The sequence below is a fragment of the Brachypodium distachyon genome, chromosome 2, assembly GCF_000005505.3.
Source record: "Brachypodium distachyon strain Bd21 chromosome 2, Brachypodium_distachyon_v3.0, whole genome shotgun sequence".
Classification (NCBI taxonomy): domain Eukaryota; kingdom Viridiplantae; phylum Streptophyta; class Magnoliopsida; order Poales; family Poaceae; genus Brachypodium; species Brachypodium distachyon.
In genome coordinates this window covers 51340185-51365840 of record NC_016132.3, presented here as the reverse complement: position 1 = coordinate 51365840, position 25656 = coordinate 51340185, and the positions used below count along the sequence as shown (strand labels likewise).

At 45.4% G+C, this 25656-nt stretch overlaps 4 protein-coding genes across 5 annotated transcripts; all 4 read left to right on the top strand.

Annotated features, from left to right (window-relative positions):
• The first annotated feature begins 4406 nt into the window (after positions 1-4406).
• On the top strand, positions 4407-10841 carry LOC100823872 (autophagy-related protein 18f). Its single transcript, XM_010234144.3, has 8 exons — positions 4407-5156; positions 6255-6716; positions 6792-7211; positions 8109-8345; positions 8423-9253; positions 9349-9515; positions 9726-10059; positions 10373-10841. Exons 1-7 carry the CDS (start codon positions 4965-4967, stop codon positions 10039-10041), a joined length of 2625 nt encoding a protein of 874 aa, XP_010232446.1. The 5' UTR covers positions 4407-4964; the 3' UTR covers positions 10042-10059; positions 10373-10841.
• A 1141-nt stretch (positions 10842-11982) lies between these two features.
• On the top strand, positions 11983-15635 carry LOC100827655 (sulfite exporter TauE/SafE family protein 5). Of its 2 annotated transcripts, XR_002962966.1 has the most exons (5): positions 11983-12889; positions 14392-14532; positions 14618-14767; positions 14886-15403; positions 15530-15635. XR_002962966.1 is itself a non-coding variant. In XM_003564326.4 (4 exons), exons 1-4 carry the CDS (start codon positions 12077-12079, stop codon positions 15192-15194), a joined length of 1413 nt encoding a protein of 470 aa, XP_003564374.2. In that variant the 5' UTR covers positions 11983-12076; the 3' UTR covers positions 15195-15455. The 2 variants fall into 2 exon arrangements, 1 of the variants encoding a protein (XP_003564374.2); XM_003564326.4 differs by lacking the exon at positions 15530-15635 and having other exon boundaries at positions 14886-15455.
• A 1648-nt stretch (positions 15636-17283) lies between these two features.
• LOC100831222 (blue copper protein) lies at positions 17284-18445 on the top strand. The gene is made up of 2 exons (XM_003564338.4): positions 17284-17556; positions 17670-18445. The coding sequence occupies exons 1-2, from the start codon at positions 17388-17390 to the stop codon at positions 18251-18253; spliced, it is 753 nt and encodes a 250-aa protein (XP_003564386.1). The 5' UTR covers positions 17284-17387; the 3' UTR covers positions 18254-18445.
• A 2884-nt stretch (positions 18446-21329) lies between these two features.
• On the top strand, positions 21330-24465 carry LOC100825897. Its single transcript, XM_003564320.4, has 2 exons — positions 21330-22436; positions 23080-24465. Exons 1-2 carry the CDS (start codon positions 21653-21655, stop codon positions 23763-23765), a joined length of 1470 nt encoding a protein of 489 aa, XP_003564368.1. The 5' UTR covers positions 21330-21652; the 3' UTR covers positions 23766-24465.
• Positions 24466-25656: the final 1191 nt, after the last annotated feature.

Here is a 25656-nt window from a genome sequence, read left to right as displayed (position 1 = left end):
AGGGTTCGGCGTTCGCCCTCAAGGAAGCCATTAGTGGAACTTACCTCACCTTTATGGTGTTGTGAGAGCTCATCCCACCTTTGTGGTGTGGTGAGTTGGAGAATAGAGTGAGCTTCCGTGGCGTCTCTACCTTTGTGGTAGAGCACTCCAAACGGAGACGTACACCGATCTCAATAGGTGGAACTCCGGTGAACTCTTCGTCTCCACGTGTGGTATCATTTCCCCTTTACATTCTTGTTATATGCATTGTTGCTTCGGCTATTGCATTTCATTCTAGGGTTGCATTCACTTTAGAGAATTTAGATAACCCTAGGATTAAGTGTTTGTATCTTTCAAGAATTGAAAAAGAAAAGCTAAAATTTGTTAGTCTCCTATTCAACCCCCCCCCCCCTTAGTCGACCATACCTATCTTTCAGGTTTGTTAGTATAGACCAAATCTCATTGGTACATACACGCAACAAAAAGTATAAGAAGTAGTCGGTACGGAGAAAAATATATTATAAAAAGTTAATGTCGGTACAGAATATGGAAATTGATTTCTGATAGATACCGAGTACTTCCTCCGTCCCATATTAAGTGACTTTCTATTACATATATTTAGACGCTTTTTCGGCATAGATACATCCATATTAGAACAAATTTGAGTCACTTAATTTGGGATGGAGGGAGTAGAAAACAAAATCAGGAATTTTTTTTATGTGATCGGCTTGGAGCAATCTACATCTGTTGGCGGGTAGCAGCACCCTCGCATGAAAATGCCAGTTAGAATCTAATCTACCATGGGCACAACCACGATCGCCACCGGCCGATACTTGAAGTCAAACTCTCGCAGGTAGCCATCAAAAACAGCAAAAACATCAGAAAAAACGGAAATAAAAAAGATTTCGTGTGGAACATCGACTAAAGAGAATCTGAAAAACCATACAGACACTAAATGGGTCGGACAAAAAGCAATGCATACTGCATCATCAATACCGAAATAATAATTAAGGATTAAAGAATCTATACGTCTATGATTGATGTCTAAAAGAACAAGTTGAACACTTTCGTATTGCAGACAATGGTAATACGACTGTCTAAGTAAAACATGTAATGACTATCTAATGTACAATATTGATATAAATTAACTTATACCAATCTAATCATTCAGACCATCCAGTCTTATCATTCAGAATATCTATGTCACCAATAAATAAATATAACAAATCAAATATTTCGGAGACTCACTTACCAAGTCTAAATTGCATACAAATATAATACACTTAAATCGCATACAAAATCAATCTATTAGAACAATACTAACAAATTATTTTATTATACATGTTTAGCCGTGCATTCTGCGCGACGAACCCTGCTAGTTTACTAGTAGCTGCAAAGATTGTCAATCGGTGGCAGTACGTAGTCCTTTGGCTTTGAATAGGCATGAACAGTTTAGATAGTTTGATCAATTTGATTGATACACATGGCATTCCACGCTTTTCAAACAAGAATATTTTACTTTTTAAAATCCTTGGCAGCACCAGGACATGTGTTATAGTTACACGTATTGTAGAATGTTTGCCTACATGGTTGAGCATCCAAAATCGCGAGACAAGGTGTGACCACATGGTTGATCCCGGCCGACATGCCACAAAGTATCGGTCTCGTCTTATGCGGCAGCCAGGTTTATCGGCTCGAAAAACAATGATTTCTATGATGGTGCTTCGTCAAATCTAGAAATGTTGGCTTCCCTCTTTCATTCTTTGACGGCACCGTGGCGGGAAGGAAGATTGGTGATAGGCAATGATTTGGTTTGGTACAAGGGTTTTCAACAAACCTGCAACTTTTTTGGGGGGGATGTTTTGTACGAAATTTTAACACATCCGCCTTTCTTTCCGATGATTGTCTTATCTATTCGTCATAAACCTTAATGAAACAGCTATCTTTTCTAAATAAAAAATCAGTAGCGACTAGTTCCTCTGTATTGTTCCATTTTATCGGATCCTGAAAGGGATCAGAACAATAGCGACTACACCCTGAGATTAGCACGGAACAACTACTGTTCCGAATTAAGTGACGTGGATTTGTATAGATTCAAATCCACGTCAGTTAATTCAATACGGCAGTTAATTCAATTCGGAGAGAGTATATTTTTTTAACGATTACGGAACAACTGCATTTTTTTTTGAGCGAACGGAACAACTACGTGGCCCCCTTCCATGTCAAAGGAAAACAAAACGAGCCTCCTTCTGCGGTTCAGCCCAACAATGTTGGTAAGCCCACTCCGCAGCAGAACCTGGACTCTATTAAGAAACCTATGCTAAATCGGCCTGTTAATTAGCGTACGACAAACCAGCCCATTCCCTAAGAAAAACAGTTAAATAGACGGACCTGGCTTCAGTGGCTTGCGGAAACGGAACATGTCTCTGCGTGTTGCTAGCCTGGTATCTCTGGTCTGATTCTGTGATAGCGTCTCCCACTTGCGCACAGGTCCATTGTTCGTTCTAATGGCTCGGTCGTTAGGTGTCACGGAAGAAAATCACGCGGTACTCAATCCATCAGACTTTCGTCCCACTAACCTCTGGGCACGGTGTACCTAGCTGTCTGCTGCTTTATTTTTCTCTCGTAGTGTCTTGGATACCAAGAAACCTGCGGCGGGCGATGAGTTTTATAAAACGCAGCGACTGCTTCTGCGCCGGTATTCTCGTCCATTCACCTGCCATCTTTCTTTAGTATCCTACTCTAAGTTCCTCCATAATGCAAAGTGACTCTTCAGGCTATGTGCACACATTTTCTACCTCCTTCCCAATATTCTTCGGAACAGATCTATCATCGTACGTTTCCGCATCCTGTTTCATTACTGTCACTGGCCAACCTTTCTTAACCTTTTCGGAGAATCCACTTTGCTGTATCAGCAGTTTAACATTCAGTTTCAGTTAATCTGTTCTTTAAACTTAAATTATATTAGCGCTGTAAAAAAAACTCTAGCAACAATAATATTTCTCACTGCCGCCTATAATATCTGACAAGGCGACAACATGAAAATGAATTACTGATACAAAATCGACGGTCATAGCACTCGTCGGCGGTAACATACTCCCTCATTTTCTCGATACAAGGCTTATTAGGTTTCTATTAAAACAATGCTTTGATCAAAAATTATTTTGTTAATGTGTGATTTTTATGACATAAAATCACTATATTCATAATCTTACAAAAGCTGTTGATAATTATGGTTTCGTATAATATAGATCATATATTAACGAAGTGATTATTTGTCAAAGTCTTGTCTTAATAAAACTTAATATGATACTATGCCACGTGTTGATAGAAAAAAGAGAGTATTTTACTATCACTTATTGAAATGATTCATATCTGCTCCTCCCACGGTAGCCAAATTAGCTAGTTAGCATAAATGTAATGCCAAAGCATGCGCGGCTGTTTTCGAATCAAATAATCATGTACATCTCAATGTTTTATGTTTTTTTTATAAGATGTAAATGCTTTGGTAAAGCATTAAGACAAAGCCTGAAATTTTCTTATAAAAAGAAAAGAGTATTAATCCAACCGCGACACTCGTTTGGATTTCTTTCCTATGAACGGCGGGTTGGGGCGCTCGTTCGACCCATCCAACACCGGACCGCCGCAAGTGAAACGACCTAAGGACATGTATAATGAGGTGACATCAGACTTTTCTTAACGATACCACACATAACAAAATCTGACATGGAAAAGAGAGGACGACGAAGGCATGAGGCTTCTCTTATTTAAGAGATGATCTCTTCATAAGAAGAATGAGTCAAAGATAACACAAATTTTCTATTGTATTAGATTTCACATTTTCTTATCATGAATAGTAAGACATGGCACTAAATTTATTTTTTAATTGACGTGAAACACGTAAGATAAGACCGCCTTATCAACTATCCCTGAGTCTCATATTAAGTGACTCAAATTTGTCCAAATATGGATGTATTTATGTTTAAAAAGCGTCTAGATACATGTAATAGAAAGTTACCTAAAAGCGTCTAGATACAGATGGAGTACTTCCTTCATTTCATAATTTTTATCAAAATATTACATGTATCTAGATATTTTTTATGAATAAATGCATGGAAACAATTATGGAAGGGAGGTAGTATTATACATTTCCTAACCCGACGATGTCAAAGGCCGGATGCGCACGAGCCATAAAGCAGAGGGCTCCCTGAAAAGAAAAGGCAGAAGAGAAGCGACGGGAAGGAGAGGACCACACGAGAGCCCGAGAGGAGCGAAGCGAAAACGTAGCCGGCGAGGCAACCCACGAACTTGAGACGAGATTATTATCCCATTAACCTCGGCTTCCTTCCTTGGCCGCCTCCTCTTCCATTCCTTGCCGCATTAAAACACCACGTGAAGCGAAGCAAAACTAGAAAACAGCAACCGGTTTCTTTTCTTTTTTTCCATTCCAGAACTCCAAACTCAAAACAGCAACCGATTGGTTATCCATACTAAGGAGAATATTTACCTCTCTAACCCTCCCCCCTCCCGTTCTATTTCACCTAATCCCGTCTCGCCCCCCTCCAAAAAACAGGGCCCAAAACCGCAAACCCTCGCTTTCTCCGATCGAATTGCTCGCCCGAGCACCACCAGTTCGCCGGCCTCCCCACCACCAGTCGCCTCCCCGCGCCGGATGATCTAGGCCTCTCGCCCCGCCCGTGCCGATTTCGCCCCCACCTCCGAGCTCTCGCGCGACGCCGTGGCCATGTCGCTCACCTGAGGATACGGTTGGTGGGCTGTTTCTTGCAAGAGCCTCCTCCGAGTCCCAAGAGAAACAGCCCGGGGGACGTGAGTTGCTGATTCGATCGCCGCAGCGCCCAAGTCAAGCAAGCGGTGTGGTGGTTCCGTCTAGGTTCGGTTTAGCTTGGAGGCGAAGGCTCCGTTTTGCATCTGAGGAGGAGGAGGAGTGGTGGTTGTAGCGTGTGCGAGCCGTTGGTGTCGGCTTGATGCGGAACGGCGCGCAGGCTCCTCGCGGCAGCGGCGGCGGGGGCGTTGGGTTATTCTCGGCGCGGTCGCTGTCCAGCTACATGCGGATCATGTCTTCAGGGGCGTCCACGGCCGCATCCACGCTGCGGTCGGCGGGCGCCTCGCTGGTGAACTCGATCGCCAGCCACGAGGAGGACGGGAGCCGCGACCAGGTTGTTTCACTCCCTTGGTTTTATTTTATTTTTTGAATTTTCTGCTGGGCGTTTCTACCAGAGGAAGCATATCTCGCTAATAATTGTACGCTATGCTTTCGGTTGTTCCACGTGTGCATTAATGGCAAATGATGCAAAATCAGCAAAAAATTAATTGTGGCCGGAAGGCACTGCCATTGTGTTCCTCCCCAAGAGATGCACACCATATGTGGCATTATTAGTATGGACGTATTAGTATTTATTGTTAGTGTTAATGCCTTTATGCTGAGCAACATATACCCAACTGCTGAGGTTTGTATAGTACTACTCTTTTGGTATTATTATTTTAGTTGCAAATATCTAGAAGTAATGCAAAGTGGTGAGATGATTAGAATGTCACTAAGACAAGCTGCAGATATGGAACAGTAGAGTAATCATGGATATACAAGCTAGCTTTGAGTTCTGGTTGCAATTTTCTGGATAAAAAACTTTCCTGTTTGGCCAGGTCAGGACATTATGACAATGCATTTTATACATCTTTTCTAGTCCTTGTATTGATAAATTATGCATAATAAATCTACTATAGTTAGAAGAATGAGTCCATGTGACTCTGATTTCTTCAGTTATATATCATTATTTCCATTGTAACATGCCATTTCATAAGAAAAACAAGGGGCCATTCATATTTGCTGAACATTAACCATGAACTCACCATATTCTGTATAGCAAATATACTTTATGTCAAGTAAAAAATGTTGATTGTGATATTGAAACATTAGTTTTTGACTATTAGAGTTCCATACTGACAACTATCACTTGTGTATGTAGGTTTCCATATACTCTCAGGGCTCCCTTACAGTTCTGCTCAAAATAATATTGACAACATTAGAGTTTAGAATATAAAAGAAATAATATTGTTGGCATGTTAAATGTTCAGTGTTTCAGTAAGAATGCTGTTGTTATTTTAGATGCTTAGTATTTCCATGTGAAGTGTGTATGGGCCTTATAGGATGAAGTGTGTCGGCTTCTGTTTCTTTACATGATCGTTTCAATCCTTGAAACTAATACATCCATGGAAAAACATGCTAACACCTGTCATGTCTGTTGTATGATTTACAGGTGCAATGGGCTGGGTTCGATAAACTTGAATGTGGGGATGACATACTGCGCCAGGTTTTGCTACTAGCATATAAATCTGGCTTCCAAGTATGGGACGTTGAATGCGCTGATGATGTAAGACAGCTGGAATCAAGACATGATGGAGTGGTTTCTTTCATGCAACTGTTAAAGAAACCAATTGCCTCGAAGAAAGGTGAAGACATATTTGTAGATGCACGGCCAGTGCTAGCTCTTGCTGGTGGTGGAACTAGCACAGGAAGTGCTAACAGCCATGACGCCAATGGCCCTGGGTTCAACGGAACTAATGGTAGTTACCATAATATTGGCAGTGAAAAACTGTCTACGGTCCTTCTCTTTTATTCACTGAAGGACCGTGATTACATTCATACAAAGAAGTTCAGATCAGCTGTCTATTCCATAAGGTGCAGTCCTAGAGTTGTGGCTGTTTCTCAGGCTACCCAGGTATGCATATTTCACGGTTCTAACTCGGTGTTGGATCATGAATGATCTTGACAAGAAAAAAAAAACCTTTTGCAGATACATTGTTTTGATGCTGCGACAATGGAGCTGGACTATACTCTTCTTACCAGCCCTATAGTTTCACCAATCTCAGGTTATGGCCCTCTTGGATTAGGTTCTAGATGGATAGCATATTCTGGGAGTCCAGTTCCAGTTCCAAATACAGGCCGTGTTAGCCCTCAGCTTCTTAGCATGTCTCCCATAGTTCCACCTCCTGGTTCAAACAGCAGTGTGGTGGCATACTATGCAAAAGAATCAAGCAAGCAACTGGCTGCTGGCATTGTAACGCTTGGTGATGTTGGATATAAGAAGCTGTCCAAGTATTATTCAGACTTAGTTCCAAATGGTAATAATGGTACTATAAAGCAAGCGAATTCTGGCTTCAAAGCAAATGGAGTTACAAATGGGCATACTATGGACAATGAATATGCTGGAACGGTACATAATTTATCACAGCACATATATTCTTCTTCATTAACTTTGTTATCCGGAAGGTGGTAGAACAGTTGGTTACGACCTTTGGGATGCTATATTATGTTGTCTCTATATGCTAATGCTAATCATAGTTACTTCAACAAGTTTATAGAACGTCGGGGCCTAAAAACTGACCTGGCCAGTTTGTAACAACCTGGAAATGTGGTTAGTATTCCCCAACAGTCTTGCCGTCAAAAATTTTAGTTTGGCAGATTATTTACCATTTCATTTTACAAACAAGACAATGGTGTTTGCTTCCCACCAAAAGAATGTGTTTGTAATCTTGTTTATTTAAAAGATTATGAAAAGTCATGTGTCCCTCGTAGTGTGGTAGAACTAGGGTTTCTATCTACTAACAGGTTTGTACAAGATATAAAAGTAGGGAGAACTTCTTATGATAAATGAGGGGAGATACACATGGATATACAGCTATGAAAAGTGACAAACAAATCTGATTTCTGTTTAAGGGAAAACAAACTAAAGGAAGTCCTTGATCCAAGGCACCCAGAGCCCCTCTATCCTGTAGGTCCTGGCTGGCATGTGTATGTGGTGCCCCACATGACATAGTGGCCGTGCAGTTCCTTTTCCAACTAAGATAAATAAAGAAGGTGGATTAGCCGGACACCAGGACGGGTGGGCGTTAATCTCTCCTGCCTTGGGTCTGTGTGGAATGGAAAGATAATGATGGATGGTAAAACTGAGCCCCGTCTGATTAAGTTGAATTAATAATGATTAACTCTGAATGGATATCCATTGTTTGGGCAAATTATAGATAACATGATCTCACTATGATTTTGTGTGCTGTATTTGTCATGTACTTTGATACAATGTGACATAGAGGCCATACTCTTTCAATGGCAGGTTATTGTTCGAGATATTGTCTCTAAAGCAATGGTAGTTCAGTTCAGGGCACATACAAGTCCCATTTCAGCACTCTGTTTTGATCCCAGTGGAACTCTTCTGGTGACGGCTTCCATTCATGGTCGGAACATCAATGTTTTCCGCATTATGCCTTCTTTAGATGGTAGTGCGTCTGAAGATGGTCCCAATGGTACCTATGTTCATTTGTTTAAATTACAAAGAGGCATCACCAATGCGGTAAGCTGCCATTCATATTACTTAACCATTTGCTCTAATGTTAGATGACTTGTAACAATATACCACTTTTATGATAGGTCATAAAAGATATCAGCTTTAGCGATGACAGTGAATGGATACTGATTAGTTCGTCGAGGGGAACAAGTCATTTTTTTGCAATATCTCCATATAGTGGATCCACAAGCTTTCACTATAGTGACAATAACCTTGCAGAAAATAATTATTTAATGGATTCGTCTGTTAAGCATGCCACTCATTGGTCTCAAAACTCAACTCCCTCTCTGAGTCTGAATCAGAAGAAGCTTTCCGTATCAGGCCCCGCTGTCACATTGTCTGTTGTCAGTAGAATAAGAAATGGGAGTAACTTGTTGAAGGGTGCTGTCCATGGTGCTGCAGCATTTGCAACAGGTGTGTCCAGTCCAATTTCTGGTGCTATTGCTTCAACATTCCACAACTGCAAGGGTGGTGTCCCTAACTCAGATGGCAGTTTGCTTTGCATGAAGTATTATTTATTAGTATTTTCCCCATCTGGAAGCATCATACAGTATGTTCTCCATCACTCAGATGAACAGGATTCTGGAATTGATTTTCCTTCAGATGCCATTTCTTATGGATCACAAAGAGAAACTGAAACAAAATTTGTTATTGAAGCTCTTCAGAAGTGGGATGTTTGTCATAAAAGAAATAGAAGAGACACTGCTGAGAGTTATCTATATAATGATTTTGACAATGGGTTAAATAGTAAACTTTTCCAGAAAGTCACCAGGAAAGGAACTAGTATATACCCATCCAATTGTGCTGCTACTGAAAGGCTGAAGCTTAGCGCTGATGAAAATCACAATTATTATATTTCTGAAAGTGAACTGCAGACACATGTTGTGCAAACTCCGGTTTGGTCAAAATCTGGGGTACTTTTATCTGTTTTTGTTCAATACAACACTTTTCTTTACTCTTTGACTTCTATGTGTCTGCATTTATAACACCTTGTGTTAATTGGTGCCAGGTACACTTTCAAGTAATAGTTGGCAGAACTGCAGAAGCAGACAACTCTGATACAGTTTCTGGGGAGACTGAAATAGAAAAAGTCTGGACTCGTAATATAGAATCAAGGTCGAAGAATCTGATACCGGTCTTTGAATCTCTTCATACATCTAGGTTTCAGCAGCCAAGGTATGCTTTGAGCTTGAATTTGTTCTGGGCACCTTACGTTAGTGCCTTGTATTAAGTCAGTCGTGCAATACGTCTATTGGGTTGATAAAGTCTGTTTGATCTTCTTGTATAGTTCAGATTGCTATCTTTAAACTGATAATGACTTGCTGGTTTTAGTCCTTTTTAATCATATTTCGTTTGTGCTAACTCACCTTCTTCTTTGCCCTCTAGGGTCAGCACACCTGATAGTAAGAGAAGTGGATTGCTGCAGCAACAGAAGTCTGGATTTTCAGCAGATGGCAGACTCTCTCGCAGAAGCAGTTGCAGTTCTTTGGATTGCATGTCTGAAGTCCCAAATAGCACAGATGATAATGGTTCCACTCAATACTTGGTAGAAGATAGTGCCACTGCTGTAAATATGATTTCAAATGTTAACCACCAAGCCGAGCTTGTAAATAATACTGAGAGCCTTAACCCAGAGGCCCAGCTCGGATTTGTAAATAGTAAAGAAGATTGTGAAGATAGAGAGCTACTCCCAGACCTGTGATAGTGGCCGTGATCAAAGGTACACCTCAACAGTTTTGTCTTAAGCATGGGCATAAATATTGTGTTGTTGAAACTTCTGAGGTTGTATGTATGTTGCATTGCATCTACCTTGCAAATAAGTAGCTAGACACCTTTTCTTTGCTTGGTTGCCAGTTAATTTAGATTTTCTCAATTCGCAGCACATGTACTCTCTAGCCCTTCTCTTGCACCACTGATATGTAGTGCTGACATGCTAAACTTATGCTGTTAATCGCTGCTATATTTTGGGATACTGAAATTGTTTAATTATTCATTTGGTAGTCATGATATTGAGCGATTGTCGTGCCTTGCAGATGATTACTGCTGATGGTCCTGATGGGGGAGCTTCTTGAATCGCCAAAGTCTTCCTTGTGCGTGTGTAGCTGTTATTCTTTCATTTCTACATCTGGAGTTCTTGGCCTCTCTTCTATAGTGTACTACTTATAGGCATTCATGACAAGTTTACCGATGAAAGAATGACAGGGAGGTCGAATTATGACCCTACGAGTATGGAAGCTCTAGTGATGTGAAGTTGGGGTTTCTATCTGTGCATAACAAGATTGATCATTGCATTCTCAATAATAGCTCTTAATTTGTGAATATCTAACTGCATATGTGTCCGTGCTAGTTGCAACCGGACCAATAGCACATGTTATTCTATACCTTCTATGTTGTGCTGTCAATAGTCCAAAGTCGGACATGGAGAGAACAGGTTATCCTGGAGTACCTTTGATGTCGTTCTGTCAATAGTCCCAAAGTCAGACATGGAATAGCTATTTTCTACTAAGAACTTGCATGATCGGACGCTGTAGCGACAAGTGTTTGTTTTGTTTTGGATTGACGAGTAGCACAGTTAGTTATTTACACAATGGAGAAAGCCGTCTTCCCCTTCTCTTGTTGTTGGATCCTAAGAGTTCGTTTCTTTGTGATCAGACCAAAAATCTCACTAAGCAGCGTGCGTTTGCGATCGAAATGAGGCATTTACTTTGGGCTTCTGCCGACGTCCTTCCGTCGTTCTTGATCTGATCCACAAAGCGTCGACAACTTAGCGCAGGTAGCAAAAAAAAAGGTCAAACATTTTACCTTTAAAAAAAAAGGCAAATATTGTAATAATATGTACGAACTATTCGCAAAACAAAAAATATGTACGAACTTCTTTTCATATAAGCTTTTGTTCAAAAACGGTTTCATCCCAACCTGGCCAAAGCACAACCATCGCTAATTCATTTTCCTCGTTGTCTACTATCCACGCGACGGAATTGAACACTTGGTTTCTACAGCTTTGAGAACAAAGTCTTTGAAACTGTTTCTGAATGTTCCTTTCCTGCTATCAGCACGAAAATATTGATATGTGGTCTCAAGAAACTAATCAACCGACACAGAGAATCAAGAAAAGCTCACTGGAATCTGTACTCAGGAGTCAGGACAAGTAAAAGAGGAGAAGAAGAAGCCGGGGAAAAGTGGAGGATGATGGAACCTAAACTGTATTGCCGACTTGTCGCACGTCCACGTTCATCTTTCATGTAACTGAGTGGCCATTTGCCAACAGCGACTTTTCGAAGTGCCATATACAGTACTCCGTACTTGCTAGTATTAGTATTTTTCAATGATCTGAGGCAGATTTTCTGTATCATAATCTTTCAAGGGCCAGTTTTTTTCGGCTTTCTGAACCGGCTTCTTCGAGAAGCTGTTCTCCACCAGCTTCCTGTAGAAACTGCCACCTAAATTTAATTAGTCTACCAAACTAGTTTGGCGTAAACTATTTTGAAAACCTAGTTAAATCTAAGATGCGGCTTCTCCAGAAAGCTAGGTTGAAAGCAACTTTTAGGAGAAGCCGATTCCAAAAGCCGAAAAAATCGCAGCCCAAATCATTGGCCTATTCGTGCGACATAAGCACAGCAGAACCAGATATATAAAGCCTGCAGGTCACCACTCACGAGCATCTCGCCTCACCTCCATACAGTGATATAGAGCAGCGAAAACAAGCTTCAGGAAGCAGAGGCCAAACCGCCAAATTAATGATGTCGTGGACTGCTGCTCGAGTTGTCCCTCTCCTTGCCACCGCCGCCACCTCCATCTCCTCCCTCTCTGTCGCAGCAGCAGCGTCCAATTCCTCCACTTCGCCACACTCCGGCGACCTCCCATCGGACTTCCTCACCCAGCTCTCGCAATGGCGGGAACACCATCTCTCCCACCCGCCCACGAACGGGCTTGGCGGCAATGGCGTCGGCCCGAACGCCGTCCTGGCGTGGATCCTGGCGTTCCTGGCGGCGTCCGTGTCGAGCGCGGGGGGCGTGGGGGGCGGGTCGCTGTTCCTCCCGATCCTGAACCTCGTGGCGGGGCTCAGCCTGAAACGGGCCGCCACCTACTCCTCCTTCATGGTCACCGGCGGGGCCGCCTCCAACGTGCTCTACAACCTCTTGTGGAACAGAGGCCGGGTGCTCATCGACTACGACATCGCGCTGCTGTTCCAGCCGTGCCTGCTCCTGGGCGTCAGCATCGGGGTGGTCTGCAACGTCATGTTCCCGGAGTGGCTCATCACCGCGCTCTTCTCGCTCTTCCTCGCCTTCTGCACCGTCAAGACGTGCCGCGCCGGGGTGAAGATTTGGAGGTCCGAGAGCTGCGCCGCTTCTGCTGCCGTCGCCGTCGCCGCCGCGCGTCATAACGAAAACAAAGAGCCTCTGCTCGTCCTGCTTCCTGCTGGCCAGGACGGTGACCAAGCAGCGGCAGGCAATGGCGCCGGGTTCCCGTGGAAGGACGTGTCGGTGCTCGTCGCGGTCTGGCTCTGCTTCTTCCTGCTACACGCCTTCATTGGAGATAAGCATGGGAAGGTATGGCTGCTTTGAGCCCTTGTGAGTATATCCAAAGGCAAGGCAACATAACATAGTGCGCCTTCGTCGTCACGCGTCCTTTCGCTTGTCATTTTTCATTGGCACTAACCCGCACTACAGTCTCCCTGGCTAGCTAGCTTTCTGATGCAGCGGAAAGTAGTGGTAGCAAGTGCTTTTCTCTTTTGCGGAATATTATGTCACTACGTACCAGATTTTTTTTCCTCCTTTTCAATCTCAATATTTAGCGCTCGTTCTCTCCTTAAAACTGTCATCGTTAGGTTTTAGATAGAAATCAGCCGGATGATTCTTAAAAAAACAATCATGCAACTAATGGATATACTCAACGCGACTCCATATATACACCCTTTCTTTTAGCAATATATACACCCTTTTTGGAGACACACTTGTTATCGTACCTTTCTTATTAACTTTTTAGTACTACCTTCAGTATTATTGGTGGCGAAGAAAACTTACAAAACATGCAAATTGTGCACAATTTTAAATATAGGATAATATATTATTCAATTATATATCAGCCACAAAATATTAAGGTCCCTTATATAACAAGAATTATAGACTTCATTTTAATTTTTTAAAAATATTTGAAAATGTCCAAAACTACATCAGCAAGGTGGCATGAGACATTTTATTAAAGAAATAATATCGCATAAAAAGCATAATCACAAAAAAAATCACATGCACACAACGTTAGGCTAGCTTCAATAGCAGAGCTACAATGTGGAAGAACACTTAGAGTTCCCCAAGTATCTGGTTGTTTTTCTTAGAAGTTCTCTATAGTGCTGGTGTTGTTCAATGGAGATCCTTGTTCTTTCGCAAAAATGAACAACAAAAAACTGCCTAATGGATCAAAACTATATCCTAACTAACTTGTGCCTTAATATATTTTCAATCAAGCACAACGAATTAAGCCTGCATTATATCGAGTATTGAAGATTGTATATTAAATTTAAAACTATTTAAAATTTCTAGACATTATGCACATATTGAGAGCAAGGGCGTGCTAATTTTTTTTGTTAAAGAATACGACATAAAAAAATTGTAAGCATGGGAAAAAAATCTCATGTATGCAAAATGAAATTGGCTAGGGACTAATTAGAGGGTAGTAAATACAATTAAGACGTTGTAAATATATGAATTATTAGGGGAGAATCTACATTTATGTACAACCGTTTGATGAATAAGTATGAAATTAGAATAAAGATTTTGAGCATGTCAGAACAAAATTGGTTTAGAGTTTTGTGCACTAAGAAGTTTTGGGTGTAGTGGAGGCTTACTTATACTTCGAATGGTCATTAAAAAAAGCTGAAACAAATGGAGACGATTATATAATATGCATATACATTTTCTTTGTCAGGAAAATTCTATTATATTTTCCTGACAAGGTAGATGAGAAAAAAAAAGTATATCTCTGGCATGGTAGACATAAGACATTGGCATAAATTATATGACGAATTTAACTTATGTGATGGTAATCTGTCCAGGGAATGATCAGGATAACGCCCTGTGGAATAGCATACTGGCTTTTCACCATATCTCAGGTTCCTTTCTCTGTGGCTTTCACGGCCTACATCATATACGCAAAGAGAAAGAAGCAGCTTCTGCGCAACCAAGAAGATGGCAAGGTAGGCCAACTCCTCCTATATATATTGTTCCTGTGATAAAGTTATATAACTATAAACGGAACGGAATCTTGCCATGGCCATGTAGGCAAACTGCGTGGAGACTAAAACGGAAACCATGTCATCGCTCATACTCCCACTGGCCGCTTTTGTGACCGGGTCTCTGAGTGGCCTCTTCGGCATCGGTGGAGGGCTGCTTCTGAACCCTGTTCTCCTTCAGATGGGAATACCCCCTCAGGTATAGAAACACACCGCGACGTTTTCCCAAAGTTATTGCATATTTTGTATGTTCTGTAATACGGAGTAATATCCAAAGGTATCAGTAACATATTCGATGCGCCACTTTTGGTCTGCAGACTGCAGCGGCGACGTCCTCGTTTATGGTCCTGTTCTGCGCGTCGATGTCGATGGTTCAGTTCATTCTGCTGGGAATGGACGGGATCGGGGAGGCTTCAGTCTACGCGGGGATATGCTTCGTTGCTTCGGTTGCCGGGGCTGTTCTGATTGAAAAAGCCGTCAGGAAGTCCGGCCGGGTTTCGATGATCGTGTTCTTGGTTACTGCCATCATGGCGCTCAGCACCGTCATCGTCACCTGCTTCGGAGCACTGGATGTTTGGAAGCAGTACAATGGTGGGGCGTACATGGGATTCAAGTTACCTTGTTGACATCTTCAGCAAACTGTAGTACTGTACGTATAGGAAAGCATGATCAGCTTGAGGGCCGGTGCTTATTAATGGCCTTTTTTTTTAGCTTTGCGTCGACGTCTTTCTGAAGGAAGATTGATGTTCTTGATGTGTTATGGCTGTTTCTGGGCTTGCATAATTTTCTCTGGAATAAGTCTCTACTTCTGAAAAGAAGCTTGCATATATATGAAGTAAGCTATCTTCAAATTTTCATTATGAAAAAGTATGAGTTAGAGGTGTTCATTAGTGGCTTCCTCCGGCTTGGCATCGATGTTCAGAAGGAAGATTTTGTTCTTGACGATTTTTTTTTCTTACAGAGCACAGGCAGGAGCTCTGTCAATCAATATTAGAAGAAGGAAATCAAGGAATACTCATGTACACCACATGTCCCCATGGCGAATGCGCGAAGGAGACACGGTCCTGGTTCGTCTCCTGACAGAACAAGCTTTGCATGACTTAGTCATTTGACACTGATGGAACTAGCGAGGCTAGCTGATCAGTTGTATGCACTAATCCATCAATATTTATTTAATCTCCATTTCTGTTTGTGAAACAGAAAACACCTGCAGAGTGTCTACATTATAGCTGACCAAACGAAACTGCTACTCTCTCCGTTCCGTAACAGAATATACAAGTGTACAGTTTATGCCTCTAAACTGTAGCTGAGCATAGAACATTCCACATCGAAAGGAGCGGATCCTTAGATAGATTCAGCTGCAGCTCTTTTATTCCGGCCCATTATCATCTATGAAGAGACAAATGGACGGGAAATTGTCTGTTGATCAGCTCGCGACCTTGACATTTCGCCTATACAGGGCTTTAAAATCATTTCGTTGGACAAACATTTTCAAAACTGTGCTTATTTGTTTGGTTCGCCTAATGCATGTTGTACAATTGAAAGGCCAAGAAAAAATTGAAGAGAGTACAATTGTGTAAGAGCAAGGAGACCTTTTTGCCTTTTTTTTAAAACATTAGTATATTCAATTACTACATGTTATTCCCTCCGTTCTATAATTCTTGTCGTGACAAAAATCACGACAAGAATTACAGAGCAGAGAAAGTAGGAGTACTTATTTATACATACCCACGTCATAGTCTCACATTATAGCCCACTTCTCTTCTCTCCTCCAACTTTCCTACTGTTACGAACAATTGACATGTATCTCGTGGCAATTTGGTGCAGGTATGCTATTTCTAAGCCGTCTGCACATTGTTATATCAAACTCACGGAAAATCTGAACACAGCGAGTAATCAGGGGAAGAATTCTAGCGTGGCCTGACATAAAAAGTATAAACAAGTTGTGTTGGAAGTTGGATGAGCATTAGTTTAAAAAAGCTTGTGCCGGATGCGTGCACCGCGCACCGGGCTCGTCGCATGCGCGGTTGGATGCGATCCGGGGCCTCCTCTTTTGGCTGCAGCGAGCCAACTTCCGTTCGCTTTTTTTTGCCACGCTCTGGGATCTATCAACTGGCGCCATCCATCTCTCCTCGTGTTGGAGACACACTGGCGCGCATCGTCCGTTGGCCGTTGCGCGCCGTTCGCACATGCATGCGCTGGACGAGGTCCACGGCCGAGACGGGCCGAGAGTGTTCCATTCGGTCGATCCGGTACCTACATTCTTGGACAGTCCACCCAGCCGCATCCTGGGCCGAGCAGATTCTGGTGGAGAAGGGATGTTTCTCCTCGGCATCCCAGCGTCCGGCCTGTAGCGTGGCTCGTCTCGTGGCGCATGTTCGTACATGTAACGGCAGTGCAGCGGTGAAAAGCGCGCCGTGCGGTGGACGGTGCACGCGTGGTTTCATTTACAGCCGCCGTTTGGCAGCGGGCGTGCCGGGGCTTACGTGTTCGTGGACCTGATGAACACAACGCCTGCGCGTGACCTGGATTAATTTGCCAACAATGCTGGAAAACCGACGCATATACACGGTGCTGATACATGATCCCAAAAAATGGATCTGCTCTCTAGTGCTTGTTTTGTGACACCTACCGACATACATTGGCTGTTTAATTTGGTCTGTCGCGACGAAATTCTAGCTCAGAACTCCTAGCTATCGCATGCTGGCAGGCATTCTGCGGTGTTGGGTCCTTGCAGGCTACTGATTCCTCTCCCTCTATATATAGCGCCTCACGTTTACGACAACCTCAGACACCAGAACACGCCTCCTGCGGTGAAGATGGCAGAGATGAAGGCTGCGATTTGCTGCATCGTCGCGGTTGTCTCACTGATCCACCTTGTGACGGCTGCCGATCACGTCGTCGGCGGCCCAACCGGCGGCTGGCAAGGAGGCACGGACTATAAGTCCTGGGTTTCGGCCCAAGCATTTGCTCCTGGAGACACCTTAAGTAAGTCATCAGTAGTATATGTATGTAACTGCATATGACCAACCAATCGCATTAGACAGCAGAATATATGTAGAATACCGCTCATTTCTTTTGTGTGCACGAACACTATGCAGCATTCAAGTACAGCTCGCGCCACAACGTCCTTGAAGTGACCAGCGACGACTACGAAGCGTGCTCCACGGCCAACCCCGTTTCGTACGACAACAGCGGCGCCACCACCATTGCGCTCGCCTCGCCGGGGAAGCGCTACTTCATCTGCGGCGGGCCGGGCCACTGCCAGGCCGGAATGAAGCTGGAGGTGGCCGTCGCCGAGCGCCCTGCACCCACGACACCCAGCCCCACGCCACAGCTGCCACCGCCGCCACAACACGCGGAGCTGCGGCATGCGCCGGCGCCAATGCCGTTGCCGCCGGCACCCGCGTCGTCTGAACCACCAAAACGTGCAGGGTCGCCGCACAAGAAACGCCCCAAGAGGCACTACTCCTCCCCGCCTAAACCTGCGCCTGCATTAGCTCCCGCACCCACACCCACGGTGCAGGCCGTGGAGGCGTACTTCCCGATGGCGGCGCTGGCGCCGATGTCGTCTTCACCCCCGCCTCCACCGATGTCGTCGGACGCGGCTGCTGTGTCGCGTGCAAAGTGGGGCGAGGTCGCGGTGGAGATATTAGCACTTGGGTTCGTGGTTTTGGCTCTGTAAGTTGGAGAGGGTTAAGATTAGTCGATCAGATATCTGATCTCTGATCCATGCTAGGCTGCTAGCTCCGGATCCGTTCCATTGTTTCGTGTGTAGTTTGTCAGGAGCCGGTAATAAAGGTTTGTTTGGGGTGGCTCTGTTGTAGCCCTTATTACGGTAGAAAATTAGAAAATCTTTGTTTGTTTGGTGAACTAATTTTTGAATCTGACTTCAAAGGTCTTAAACTCTTAATCCATTAATAAAGCAGAGGAAAATTGCTCAATTAATTAGACGGGAAAAAACTAACATTACAACACACCCAAAAGTTATTTTTCAAAACACACAATACCTCCGCCTCAAATTAACTGACGTGGATCCACGAGAGGGAGCATATCTATTACAGAGAAATTGTTAAATTTCTGTCAGAATATGTGTAGAGGTTTACTATTGGAGTTAGATTCGCGATAGGTTAGTTGCAGGAGTCAAACACCTGTAACCTACCTGAACCTAATATATAAAGATGACAGTGGATAGGCATAATAGACTAGATAAAAGTCCCGTAGGCTATCTGGTGCCCGTGACAAGGGTGGCTAGACGGGACGAGGCGCAGTGGTCTGACGCATCTGATAACGTAAGCAGGATTTGTTGTCGATTGTCCCATATCGATCTAATGAGATTTTTTTGATTGGGCGAGAGTGCGAACCACCTAACCATATAAAGAGATCTAACACTCCTCCACTAGCAAAGTAAGACGGTTTCTTACACCTCGTGCCACCACCTAATGAGCTTTCGAGAATTTTCTGAATTCATTGTTGGGCTTGGCTTGGGCCTTAGCCCTTTACCGGCCATTGTATGTCCATTTTTATCATCCTAAATTGATTTATGCGTCGGAATAACAGTGGACCCTGACACTCTGTGGGCACCTGATGCAAACATCGTGAATACGACTGGATATTTCCATCGTTAAGAGAACAGGGGAATGCCATCCACTATCATGCTAAATTGATGAAAAATGCTTCTCTATGATGCCCTTGTACTTCAGCGCACCAATTTTAGTTAACTTATGCTTAATTTAAGAGACATTTCGGTTTCAGAAGAGAAATCCCAAGGCAAATAAACATGAGTTACCAGTTGGGTGCGGATGACTGAGCTACGTCCTTCGGAAAATTCTGCAAATTGAGCAGAAAGGCCAGGTGCAGTTATGAGAGACTCTTCCCCTCAATTCAGGACCTTCACTTACGACTTCGATGACCGTAGCACCTCTTGCTAATAGAGTTTTTTTAGACCCAAAAAACGGAGGGAGAACCCTCCATGAACCACAAGTGAAACACCCCGAGATACTAGTACTGTATCCCAATTGAATTGGGGTACCGGACTCCCAACAAAAGTCAGAAGTTATCAGGCTCCGTGCGTACAACCCGATCATTCACGCTGCGGACGCAGGTCGCTTGCAACTTAAGAAAACCAGGTGCAGCATCATTAACCCTCGAAAAGAAGAAGACCCAAGTGTTTCCACATTGGAGTAGTCTGCAGAAGTCATCAAGCTAAACTACCCCCCAATAGTGCTACTAGTACCATGCCTTAAACTGGAGCTAGAGCGCATTGAGTACAGCATAAATGGCTGGAGTACATAACATCTGAGTACCTTTCGTTTATCTGAAGAAAACTTAACAGCCCCCCTCTCTTAATGCCGGGGTTTGACACTGTCACCCGAAAACCGAGTATGGACGGTCAGATCCATTATCCGTACCGTCTGACGAGCCACATTTTCGCTGGTAGATTTCTTTCAAAAATATATATTCCAAAGTTGTATTTTTTGTTATGACTTCCGGTGACGAACTGCCATCGACTGCTGTTCATATTTTTGTAGCGGCATACGGCTTGAGACTGGCGAGGTTACGGAAATTTCCATTCTTCCACGGAGAACACACGGAAGTGGAGACGAGTAGTTGAGCACGAAGAGCCTGCAACGTCGTGTCCTCGCAGCCATAAACAGTTAACCACGAATGCACCTTCATCCTTGGACCACTTTCTTATCCAAAAAAATAAAAATAAAAATCCTTGGACCACTTCTACAAGTGTTACTACAGCTGTAGTACCACATTACTAATACGCAGTCTACTACACTAGTATAATGTACTGCAGTGTCTCTGGTGATGTGTTCACGTAAGTGTTAGAACACTCATTTTCTTTTCAGTTCATCAGTAAATCGATGGATTTTTTATTCGTACAGCAGACGAGGTGGTTTTCCTAGACGCTTTGATAGCTACTTTCAGTTGGTGGGCGCGGCGACAGTACTGCATTCGTCGTGGCCATGACAGAGTCGGACAGGGTTTCAGGGCAAAACAGCAAGACTGTAGCGTCACATGAGCGGGGTGCACCGTCGCAATCGACGACCCGGGTCAGGCATTGGCGTGAATTCAGTTTTGGTTGAGTACGAGAAGTAGGCGAGGCAGTAAATACCGTGTCCATTAGGACGCATCTGATCCGAGACAAGAATCTTGAGACCTTCATCGTCAGGCTTGGACGTACTGTGTTATATATCTGCATTTTCTGCCCGCGTGCACATGGTAGCAGTAGTAGCTAAAAATTGGCAGGATCGGTCTTTCCTTCAATTGACGTAATGTGGTTGCAGCAAATTTTCTGATGATTCACTCCACCAGACCGACAAAATAAAATGGCAGGATTGTTCCTTTCGAATCTTCCAGTGGAGGCACATGAGAACAGATCAGCTGGCACCCCCCGGCACCGGGAATTCTCCATCTGGATTCTGGAGTAGTATAATAAGATTTCCGACACGAGTAGTGAGTGTTGTGCATAGAGATGTATCGTCGGTCTGCCCTGGTATCACGGCCTCGAGTGATTTCTTTCGGTTGCTCCTGTAATTATGGCCGCCCCTTGTCTTGAGTGCCGCGGTGGCCCGCCCACCTGTACCCCGGCCGCCTTCGTCCCCATTTTATACAATTCGACATTTGTTTGTTTCGCTCAAACAAACAAAAAAAATCAGCATTTGTTCGTACTCGCGACCTCCGGCTCGACCGATCGGTCCCCGTCTTTCCTATGCCTCCCATGTGCTCCCATTCTCAAAACTAATCTCGTGCCAAAAGTTCTATGCACGCACCCACCGCTGCTCTGCACGCCTCACGTCGTCAGCTCAGAGGCTCATATACTCGGCGAGCAACTGAACAGCAATCTAGCTAGCCACGCAGAACAGAGCAGTCGGTTTGGTGGTGCGCCTTTACTACGGCCCAACCCCAGGATTTAATTGCCTCCGCCTGCCTCGCTCTCGCTTGAATCGCTGCGTCTGCGGAGCCTGCGCCTGCCATAAGTAATGCGCGCTCCGCGGTGACCCGACGGACGCATTTATACGCTAGACTGAAAGCTAGCACCTCGCGCGCGTGGCCTGCGGCGGTCCGAAGCGAAATGGGCGAGAGGAGGAGGCGCGGGAGCGCTGCCGCCGGCCGGGCCGAGGAGGAGAAGGCAGCCGCGCCGGCGCCGGCGCCGACGGTGTGGTTCGCGCTGAAGAAGTCGCTGCAGTGCCGGTCCCAGACGTCGGAGGTGCACGTCCCGAAGCCCAAGGCCTCCAGCGCCGGCGCCGGCCACAACCTGTCATCGATAGTGACCAAGCGCGGGGCGGCGCGCTCGGGCTGCTCGCGCTCCATAGCCAACCTGCGGGACGTCATCCACGGGAGCAAGCGGCACCCGGGCCAGGGGCCGCCCAGCAACTGCAGCCCGCGGTCCATCGGCAGCAGCGAGTTCCTCAACCCCATCGCCCACGAGGTGGTGCTCAGCACCAACGACTCCCGCTGCGAGCTCAAGATCACCGGCTTCGGCGCCGGCGGAGGAGGAGGAGTGCTCGCGTCCGAGGGCGGCGACGGCGCCGTGCTGTCGTCGTCGTTCGTGGGCACGCTCCGCCCGGGCACGCCGGGCCCCGGATGGAGCCACGGCCACGGCCACGGGCTGCAGTACAGCGGCTCGTGCCGGGGCGGCAGCATGCGCTGCACGCCGCCGAGGTCGCCCAATAACGTGCTGCTGGACAAGGACGGCGCCGCGGCACCCATGGCCGGGCACCGGGCGTCCTGTGAGGTCGACGGCGCCGTGAAGAACGGCGGCAAGGGCTCCGGCGGCGGCCTCAGCTGCCACAGATGCAGCGAGCAGTTCAGCAAGTGGGAGGCGCTGGAGGCGCACCACCTGTCCAAGCATGCAGGTGAGGATGACTTCCATTTGCATCGCAATACTTATCGCGCAGTACAGAATAGCTTTTGTTGGAGATCGAAGCAGTTGCAGGTGGATCTTCGCAGCACTGAAATGTTGCTCCTACTATCGGGTTTTGCATTTTCGATAGGCGGCTAAAAATATACTTTTTGCCATCAATACGCAGTTCTGGGTTCTGGACCATGCCACTTTTATTACTCGGTGCCATTTCTTTAGCTCTCAAAAGTTTACATGGCTTTACCTGTGGCATAGGTTTGAGTTTCACTTTCACAGTTTCACCAATCACCCCACTAGGTTCCTCCAGATGTCTGCCCTTTTGCTCTTTACATGCGAAAATCCATGCTTTCAGCTTTTGCTAATAACTGCGAACCCCGAGGCCTCAGATTCTGGTCGAGATTTCATTTTAGCCTATAGCATGGGGACAACTAAAATAAATCCATGCTTTTTTCCATCATTATTATGATTTATGTCGCCCATACAACATTTACAGTGGAGGACATTCATAACTTGCTTCAAAGCATCATCATGCATGCACAAGCTTTTCACCCAACAGTATGCATAGTATATGAGTTTAAAATCTCGCAGCGTCTTCTCTCTTTCTTCATAGAACTTGCAACTACATGCTTTGATCTCAGTGACGGAGCTTATGGAAGGGGACTCGTCGCGTAAGATCGTGGAGATCATCTGCCGGACGAGCCTGCTCAAGTCGGAGAGCAGCTGCGTGCGGATCGAGCGCGTGTTCAAGGTGCACAACACGCAGCGGACGCTGTCCCGCTTCGAGGAGTACCGGGAGGCGGTGAAGATGAAGGCGAGCAAGCTGCCCAAGAAGCACCCGCGCTGCCTCGCCGACGGCAACGAGCTGCTGCGGTTCCACGGCGCGACGCTCTCGTGCGCCCTGGGCGCGTCCAGCGGCTCCGGCTCCTCCTCCAGCAGCGGCAGCAGCCTCTGCGCCTCCGACAAGTGCGCCGTCTGCCGCATCATCCGCCACGGCTTCTCCTCCAAGAAGGAAGGCAAGGCCGGCCTCGGCGTCTTCACCACGTCCACCAGCGGCCGGGCGTTCGAGTGCGTCGCCGACGAGGCTGCCGGCGTCGTGGACGACGAGCACCAGGGCCAGGGCCAGGGCACGCGCAAGGCGCTGCTGGTGTGCAGGGTCATCGCGGGCAGGGTGCACAAGCCGCTCGACAACCTCAAGGAGTTCGTGGGGCAGACCGGCTTCGACTCGCTGGCCGGCAAGGTCGGGCCCTACGCCAACATCGAGGAGCTGTACCTGCTGAACCCGAGGGCGCTGCTCCCGTGCTTCGTGGTCATCTGCAAGCCTTGATTCCTTGAAACCCCCGACACGCTAATCGATCGAGAGTAACTAACCATTCTTTTCGCGGTTGCCAGCCACTCTGTTAACGTTTGTACGAGCTACGACACGTAGTATAGCAGTGCTTAGTAGTATCGGCCGGATGCATTTGTCCATATTTCTGCGAATGTGCGTCGATGCTGGCCTTCACGTGTCACGTGTGAGAGGCTAAAAGAGCTGATTGATCCGCCATTTTCCGAGTGGGCACTACTCAGTATTCGCTACTACAGTACATGACATCGATCGAACCAGCCATGCACCGTGAAGAGAAACACTAGAGATTGCTTCTTCTTTTTTGGGTCTGTGGAGCTCCACTTGACATGCCGTCTCGTTTGGCTGGATAGTACACTCCTTGTCAAATGCTCAGATATGCTTTGTGACTTGTGAGACCTCAGGTCTAATCCCCAATTTTCCCCATCTGTCGACACCTGGTGAGTTGGAGCCAAAAAGTTTTACCGGTAGCAGCAAGCATCAAGAGGTAAAAAGTGCATCTGCTATTAGGGTTGATGGACCCTTCGTGGTTTGTGGGAGTATAGTATATTCTTAGATGGAGAGATGTATTAAAAATGTGCTAGTACTCCTTATTGTATTAAGGAGTAGTAGATGGCAGTAGTATCATACGTTTCTCTTGACCTTTTCACAGTCGTCTTTTGAATGGATTCGAATTTGCTCAGCGGCTTTCTTTGAATGGCCTCTGACTCCTCTGTTTTCAAATTGTGCTGACCTGCTGCGAACTTCTGAGCAAATCTTTTAGCATTCGGAGACGCGCATAAAAGTGACCGAGCAACGTGCAGTGACGGCACGTCCTTTGTCACGTTAGATCGCTACCGGACATCTGAACCGATTTTTTTTTTTGAATGCCCAGCTGAACCGATCATTAATGCTATTTGTCTTGTTGTGTCTGCAGCTACAGAAACAGATCAGAGCGATGAGATGGACCAGGTGCAGCATCCTGTACAATGGAGCACGTCAACTGTTTGTTTCCTATTTACGGTTCGTTTGCTACTTTGCTCCCTTCCCCCGAAAAAAATATTTTGTTCTTGATGGTTCTCAATTTTGAAGTCGGAGCGCAAATGATGTGTGGAAGTTACATGTGCACCAGGGAACACATGTTTCTTGCACCATGACCACCATGCAGGAGGCTGGAGGCCTGGACCAACGGCCACCACTTCAATAACAGTCCAAACCGGCCGAATGTCATTACGACTGACAAAGTCACAAGTGCCATTCACAGGCCTCAAGTAGTGCTCTCCATTTGTTGAAGAGGAGTACAATGACTAATTTGACAAGACTTTGGAAATTTAAATGCAAAAATACTCTGTATTTGAGAAACTTACAAGGTCTCGCCATTAAGTCATTAAAAACTAATCACGAATAACCATCCCAAGGATCTCTAGACCAGACCCCACCGTTGAGCAGCACTACTAGTTAACTACAGTTACTGTACATGCTTTGGACAGGCGCTAACTTCTTAGCGAGCACTAATGACTGTTCCTTTGACCACGAACGCGCATTCATACGCATTGACTGCACGCACGGACGCCCGCCTACAATTCTGTGTCCATTTCGCTGCTTCTGCAACCTGCGCCATCCTCTCCGCGTCGCGCGCTAATTACGCCCGCGTCAAGTTTGGCACACCAACCTGCTACTAATTAGAATCATTTCTTCCCTAAAAAAAAAAGGAATCATTTCTTGGGCTAGCATAGGCCTAGCCATCTTTGTTTACTCGCTTCTTTGCCCTGCCTTGCTGCGGTCAAGGATGTTTTGCGCTGCGCTGCTGCGGCGGAACAATTAGGAAAAATGAGTACAGTAACCTCTAGTGCTTATTGCTAACTAGCAAGGTGCCCGCGCAAAATGCTTTTAG

What these genes read in the sequence shown, in the direction of transcription:
- LOC100823872 (XM_010234144.3), top strand. Translation starts at nt 4,965, where the DNA reads ATGCGGAACGGCGCGCAGGCTCCTCGCGGCAGCGGCGGCGGGGGCGTT. An exon ending in AGGACGGGAGCCGCGACCAG is followed by an intron (nt 5,157 to 6,254) that starts GTTGTTTCACTC and finishes TATGATTTACAG; the next exon opens with GTGCAATGGGCTGGGTTCGA. An exon ending in AAAGAGGCATCACCAATGCG is followed by an intron (nt 8,346 to 8,422) that starts GTAAGCTGCCAT and finishes CTTTTATGATAG; the next exon opens with GTCATAAAAGATATCAGCTT.
- LOC100827655 (XM_003564326.4), top strand. Translation starts at nt 12,077, where the DNA reads ATGATGTCGTGGACTGCTGCTCGAGTTGTCCCTCTCCTTGCCACCGCC. An exon ending in TTGGAGATAAGCATGGGAAG is followed by an intron (nt 12,890 to 14,391) that starts GTATGGCTGCTT and finishes TAATCTGTCCAG; the next exon opens with GGAATGATCAGGATAACGCC. An exon ending in AGATGGGAATACCCCCTCAG is followed by an intron (nt 14,768 to 14,885) that starts GTATAGAAACAC and finishes TTTGGTCTGCAG; the next exon opens with ACTGCAGCGGCGACGTCCTC.
- LOC100831222 (XM_003564338.4), top strand. Translation starts at nt 17,388, where the DNA reads ATGGCAGAGATGAAGGCTGCGATTTGCTGCATCGTCGCGGTTGTCTCA. An exon ending in TGCTCCTGGAGACACCTTAA is followed by an intron (nt 17,557 to 17,669) that starts GTAAGTCATCAG and finishes AACACTATGCAG; the next exon opens with CATTCAAGTACAGCTCGCGC.
- LOC100825897 (XM_003564320.4), top strand. Translation starts at nt 21,653, where the DNA reads ATGGGCGAGAGGAGGAGGCGCGGGAGCGCTGCCGCCGGCCGGGCCGAG. An exon ending in CCACCTGTCCAAGCATGCAG is followed by an intron (nt 22,437 to 23,079) that starts GTGAGGATGACT and finishes CTTTGATCTCAG; the next exon opens with TGACGGAGCTTATGGAAGGG.